The 6,902-nt window shown below is 33.1% G+C and overlaps 1 protein-coding gene across 1 annotated transcript; it reads right to left on the reverse strand.

The window, feature by feature from the left end:
• Nucleotides 1-2,505: 2,505 nt before the first annotated feature.
• LOC139861591 (equilibrative nucleotide transporter 3-like) lies at nucleotides 2,506-6,409 on the reverse strand. The gene is made up of 9 exons (XM_071850026.1): nucleotides 6,312-6,409; nucleotides 5,075-5,179; nucleotides 4,816-4,971; nucleotides 4,580-4,723; nucleotides 4,084-4,189; nucleotides 3,816-3,991; nucleotides 3,562-3,710; nucleotides 2,766-3,024; nucleotides 2,506-2,670 (listed from the first exon to the last, which is right to left on the reverse strand). The coding sequence occupies exons 1-9, from the start codon at nucleotides 6,363-6,365 to the stop codon at nucleotides 2,560-2,562; spliced, it is 1,260 nt and encodes a 419-aa protein (XP_071706127.1). The 5' UTR covers nucleotides 6,366-6,409; the 3' UTR covers nucleotides 2,506-2,559.
• Between the last annotated feature and the right edge of the window lie 493 nt (nucleotides 6,410-6,902).

A 6,902-nucleotide genomic window follows, 5' to 3' on the forward strand; every position in this document is an offset into this window, starting at 1 on the left:
ATAATTGACGTTAATTGGAATTTCTTTTGAATCTGCAATTAATATTTAAACAACTTGTTTGTAAGATTGATAAATTGGATTTTTGAATATTACCAACCGAGTAAATGAATCCTTATATAAGGTACGTCTCGTTTTGTTGAACTATTGTCAAAATTGACTTTTTGAAACGACTTTGGATAACTTTTATATGTCGATCTCGAGCATTAGGATTGTGATACACTATGACCTGACCTAGCTTGATAAACATTTATTGACCAACATATGTTCTCTAGGTTGAGATCTACGGTTATTTGGTAATCCGAGTTTCGATCACATTTTGGTGAACGACTTTATATGCTGCTAAGGTGAGTTTCATTTGCTCCCTTTTTAATTGCTTTTGCAATCTATATTTTTGGGCTGAGAATACATGCACTTTATTCTAAACGCAATGGATACAAGTACATACTAAATTCTACACCGAGTTTGAACCGAAAATCCCTTAGCTTTGGTAACTAGTAACTGCCGGTTATAAGAACTGGTAGGCGCGAGTAGTTGTATATGGATCCATAGGGCTTGACATCCCCGTATGTTCCAGGTATAGAAATCCTAGCCTGAACTATAAAACAGACGTATACTATTTGAGTTTAGTACACGTTGGATTGCGTGTATTATACATGTTTGTTGCATGTATGTTAAAACAGGGGTACTTATTATAACGTTAAAGCTTAGTTACCAGGGTGCTCAATCTTGTAGAATATTTGATAAACGTTTCTGGATGAAACAAATGAAATCTTGTGATCCACCTTTATATACAGATTATATGAAACAATAAAACTATGAACTCACCAACCTTTGTGTTGACACTTGTAAGTATGTTTATTCTCAGGTTTCCTAGAAGTCTTTCGCTGTTTGCTTATGTGTTAGACAAGCTATGTGCATGGAGTCTTACATGACATATTTTTCAAGGAAACGTTGCATTCACCAAATCATCACCATGTATCTTATTTTGACTGCATTGTCAACGGAAGTATTATTGTAAACTATTATTTACGGTGATTGTCTATATGTAGAAATCATCAGATGTCGAAAACCTTAGATTTAAATATTCATTTATGGTGTGCCTTTTTAAAAGAATGCAATGTTTACAAAACGTATCATATAGAGGTCAAATACCTCGCAATGAAATCGATGAATGACGTGTTCGTCCATATGGATTTGGAGCGATCGTCACAAATACTAAGAGCAGACAATCACAGTAAAGTATTTTATCAAATGCAATCACATGTGATTCATATATTAAGGTAGTTGGAGAAAGTTATTTTTAAAAAATGATTGGCTATTTTAAAAGAACAAGCAATTTAAGCATATTTGTATTTCTTAAAGACAACAATTAGAATTCTCGTTAGAGAAGGTCAAATATTAATACTTAAGTTTTTAGCAACATTACACCCCCAACTTTCTGTTTTGTTTATAGACACTGGAGTATTTTATCAAATGCAATCACATGTGATTCAATTATTAACTGAAAAATAACTAGAACAATTTAGCTACTAATAACTTACCACTGGCAGTCTCTCATATAACAAATTGCTTAACAATCACAAGTTACATACTAATAGCAGGATATATTACTTATGTATATTACATATTATCATTCAATTACATGTAATTTTACAAGAAATCACTTAAAGTCAAAGTAAACACTGTCTCATTAAACTTTAATCGCATGTGATTAAGGAAGAAACAATTTTCATACCTTGAGTATTCTGGATTTCGTTGATTTCTTCATCACTGATTTTGTATTCTTCTTCCATTACTTAAATTGAAGATGAAGATCAACTGATTCAACAATGAATTCGTACGTTAAGCAATTTTGGAGTGAACGGCCGTGTTTTGAATCTCACAATTAGTAATGGATCGAAGTTACAGATCAGAATCGTATAATCGGCAATTGGAGAGATAAAGGTGTTAATGGTGGTGAAGATGACTGATTTTGGTTGGAAAAACCTCAATCGCCATTGCCAGGAGCTTGTATAGCCATCGTAGGGTTTTTGGAGGTTCAATTTTGATCACGTTCAATGTGTGCTCTGTTATGTTTCTGTACTTACAAAGGTTCAATTGCTAATTGACGAATTTACCCTCCTTGTGTTATTTGGTAGTCTAATCTGGTTCATTGATAAAAAATGATCCAAGGGCTGAGAAGTGCTCCTTGGATCTCAACCTTTTCCTTGTTTTCTCCTGATTACAACTCTATATATTAGTATTAGAATAATATGAACAAATCTCTAAACACACAAGCAACCTTCGAATTGCAAATGATTAAAAACTTCGAATAGAACAAATTAATTGCATTGTCATCGTATTAACACAATTCAACAAATAACTAAATCAAGACAATAAAAAATCCCTATCCCTATAAAACTTAGCCACACCACAATTTCAAACAATTCAACCTCACCACAAACCAAATGCAACTATAGTCTTTGGTTGCATAAATCAAATACCAAAAACAGAAAGCTAACTATGTTCATAACTAAATGACCAAATTATTTGCAACATAAACTTGTAATCGCTATTCACTCAAAAGCTTCCGTTACCGATGAGCCATAGCCAATCGAGAGCGACACCCGTGAAAATCCCGGATAGAAGAAACACAACCAAAATGTTTCCTAAAGCGTTCGCTTCTGGACCCTGAAAAAAATGATCACGAAAAACACAATATATCAAGAGTCTGTACAAAATACATTTATAAAAATACGATTTTTTTCACACATTTTTAAACTTACCGAGTAACCTTTTGAAGCTACAGTCATGACACATACAGTGAGATGACCATTTGTCCATCCAAGTGCAGCAATAAGAAAAATCATCCAACCCTGGTCACCGTATTTTGCAGTGAAATAAAATGCGGGAATGAACAATACACGCGATAATATTAAAATCATTAGGGCCTTTCGCGATTCTATTTTTGTAAATTTGATTAGAGGAGTGTATCTTCCTATCAAATCCAAAACGTTGTACATTGCGATTAGAACTAGTGGGTACCTGTCCAAAAAAAAGACATTGTTACATTCACATTGAGCCTTTTAAGCAACTCATAAAGTTGTGTAGTTAAAAGGAGACAACTTTGACCCATTTAAAGGCAAATGGGTTCAATGGGCTATACTTTGTATGTAGAGGGCCAAATGGGTAAATTTGAAAACATAATCTGTAAGTGTTTACATTTGGCTGACCCAGTGGCACGAACATTTTTTCGAAGGGTGCAAAATGTTAAAAATATTTAAAAAACAAGTAAACGGGGAAAAATGTCCACTTTAAACATATAAATACAGTAAACGTCGAACTTTAACAGATAAATACACTTAAATAAATTTGGGTCGTCGGGGGCGGCCTACTCCATTGACCCTTTTATGGTCCGACCCTCGCTGACCCAACCTGACCCGTATATAGAATTAGCCATTTTAACACATACGAAATTTTGTACTTACCCATTTTGACCCATGTACCATGGACTATTAGTGCACATATAACGAATAAATTCAATCTAGACAAACAAAATATATTCGTTTAAGGCGAAATTACCATGAGCCTAATTTATGATGTCCTGTATTTTCATACAAGAAGCCAGGGAAGATCGATAAAGTGAGAACATAAATCAAGTACAAATCCAACCCATAATCAACGTTCTGTATCAACAATTGTTTGTTGCTCAATCGTTCAGGAAGCTTAACCTCAACATCATCCTGAAAAAAACACATAAATATAACATTTATTTTAAAAAGTGAAAACAGTTCCAAAACTTAATATCTTAAAGAAAAAAAAAATGAATCATTTACAGTTTGGTTCGGTTGAGTTTGGATGCCTGCTGCAGCGAGATCAGACGTAACAGTTTTTGACCCTTCTCGTGCAGCTTTGGCGCGATAGTACTTCACAATCGGTAACTTACCAAACACAAATGCATACAGAAAAATGCATATAAACTCGCAGAACGTAGAGATAGCCAGAAATAACACTAAATAAAAGAAATCAAGATTTAAAAGTTGACCTTTTTACTTCAATTAGTATTGTTATTATTTATTATCATTAGAAGAATAAAATACTTACTAGTCCCTTTTCGTAGACCATTCGACGCTTTGTCAAAAGAAGCTTTTGTAATTAACCTTAAAGCAGAGGTTAGAACACCAGATGCTGCTAAACCAGCAAAGAAAGACTGCAAAGTCAACGAGTCAACAAACTTGTAGTCAAAACTTTCATACCATCAAAAAAAATTTTGGCCAAAAAAACAAACATTAAATTATAAAAGATCGAAAATCTGATCGAGATACAAATTGATACAGATTCTAATCAGTCTGCTTTACAAGATCAATCTCTCTATTTGAAACTAACAATTGAGAACAAACAACCAACCATACAACATTAGACATTGACACTAAACCAACCATACAAATTGTACAATTTTTTGAGTAAAAAATTATTATTGAAATTACTTGCATATCACATAAACACCTACATCATGAGTTTACAAAGGTTCTCTAAAATAGAAGTTCACATATTTTAGGTTAAAATTTATATAGAAGGAAAAAAAAAAAAAAATTCAGACCTGCATGAATACTGGATCCATAAAGGCCAGATCACCAACCATTCCACCTTGAACATGAGCATCAGCAACACCAAAACCAGCAACCAAAACACAAATGGCGATGTAATTTACAATTCCGCCCTTCCCCGATGAGGCCAAATCAACCTGAATCAAGTTTTCAAGCCACCTTTTCAATTAGTCGTTCTCTGTTTTAAGAAGAACTTAATCATGCACAAATCGACAAAATTTTGACTTACCACAATGAGACCTCCAGTGCATAAAAAGAACAAGATGTAACCATAAATATTACGTTTTCGAGTATTGATTTTTGCTTCCCTATATGCAAGAATAGCCATTGTTCCTATGGCGAACGGTTGGTACACAAGTGTAAGTACTCTTGATGGATGGTAATCCTATGAGAATATAAAAATTACCATATTATTCTGTTATCAAACAAACATACAAAAAATAAATAAATAAACAACAACAGAATTTTGAATTATTTTTTTTACTTACAGGAAATACTGCATAGTAATAATCTCCTATGGTTAACATACTATTCCATGCAACCAAAGATCCAAATCCAAGAATCCCACATACAAATACTGCATATGACTTCCCCTGAAAATATATAATATAAAATAAACATAAATTTTCGATAAGGTCGTGTTTCATTGGCATAGTACATAGAATTCAATAGAATTGGAATCTCAATTCTATTCCATATTGTTGTTTGATGAAATGATAGATAATTCCAATTCCAAAAAACATAAAACGCAGATGTACAACGCATAACCGGGTTATCATGTAACTGTTTTTGAACCATTCCCTAGTGAGGTTCGAACTAAGACCTCTTGTGAGAATATCAGGTATCATGATGCCAAACTGTTGGTGCATTAACGTAAGGCCCTCGTTCATTTAGACTACGTACGTGGACATAAAGTTTTACACTTTGAGTACATCCGTATGGTTAGAGCACTTTAGCACGGATATGTTACATCCGTACGGATGAAGGACGCATCCGTACGGATAGACCTTGCAGACTCTATATATAGGCTAAGTCGGGTTCATTGTTGAGGTTACGAACCTTAACACCCTTGCGGCCGTTTTCTTGTGTTCCTAAACGTATACTTACATCCCTGATCGATTCCTAATCGTTCCAAGTCGTATCCAAGGCTAAATCAATCATCTGAGCAAGTGTTTTTGATATATGAACACTATATCTAGGATTGGGCACTCGATATAGCATTAAACGATTGTTTAATACTGCTTAAACGATCCTACACAAACCACTACTAGTACAATGATTTCCAGCTCAATAAATCATGTTCCGTTAACCAAATACACCACAAGAATAAAAACCATAAGCACGCAGCTAATTTTATCTCCAACAGGTAGTGTGAACGTTATATTCGATCGACTAAAAGGATGAGTATAAATAGAAGCAAATGAAAAAAATTAAAGTGGGTAAAAAACCTTAAGTTTACCAAAGGGAAAAGAAAACGAAGTAGGATCGACTAAAAGGATGAGTGTAAATAGAAGCAAATGAAACAAATTAAAGTGGGTAAAAAACCTTAAGTTTACCAAAGGGAAAAGAAAACGAAGTTGGGGTACTGTTCACATGGTAATGACAATTAGTATATGTAGTAGTAAAGTAGTAGTAATAGTAATAAAATAATAGTAATAGTAATAGTAATAATAGTAATAACATGTATAAAGATGGTAAAAACTCGAAACACAATTGAGCACAAACCTCAAGTTTAGCCGGAGGCTGCTCAACGGTAGCATCAATGCTATTGGTTGTCATACTGCAAAAACAGAGATCAAATCAAAAAATGTAGTAATAAAAATTCATAAACCCCACATGAAAATTTGCAAGGATCTTGACGTATGTGCTGTACCCAAAAGCTAAAAACTTGGTCTTTATAGTAAATAAGATGAGATGCAAGATGCCAGTTTTTAGGATTTTATCATTTCTTCAAGAAAAATAAGATAAAACAAAACAAAAATCAAACAAGATAAGAAAACAAGAATGGAATCAAGTGGGATACTGCGTGTTTACGTGAAGTGTGTGAAATTGACCACAAAAGTAGAAAACTTGAAACAGTTAGTACCTTTTAAAGATTTATTTATATTATATTTTACAGATATGAAATAAAACAGATTCGTTGATGATGAATGTGTATAGAATCTGCAAAACAGATGTATATGATAATATAATAATTGGAAATAAAGTCGGAAGTATAACAAACTTAGATTCTCCCGGATCATAATCGTATCTCTATTATTAATCAAATTAAAATTTAAATATATAAAAATATAAAAAGATATTTTTTTCAATAAA

The sequence above is a fragment of the Rutidosis leptorrhynchoides genome, chromosome 8 (assembly GCF_046630445.1).
Source record: "Rutidosis leptorrhynchoides isolate AG116_Rl617_1_P2 chromosome 8, CSIRO_AGI_Rlap_v1, whole genome shotgun sequence".
Classification (NCBI taxonomy): domain Eukaryota; kingdom Viridiplantae; phylum Streptophyta; class Magnoliopsida; order Asterales; family Asteraceae; genus Rutidosis; species Rutidosis leptorrhynchoides.

Bases quoted from the DNA above. Each gene is read 5' to 3' on its own strand.
- LOC139861591 (XM_071850026.1), bottom strand. From the start codon at position 6,365: ATGACAACCAATAGCATTGATGCTACCGTTGAGCAGCCTCCGGCTAAA. The intron at 4,972-5,074 runs GTAAGTAAAAAA...ATATTCTCATAG, and splicing joins ATTACTATGCAGTATTTCCT to GATTACCATCCATCAAGAGT. The intron at 3,711-3,815 runs GTAAATGATTCA...GATGATGTTGAG, and splicing joins AAACTCAACCGAACCAAACT to GTTAAGCTTCCTGAACGATT.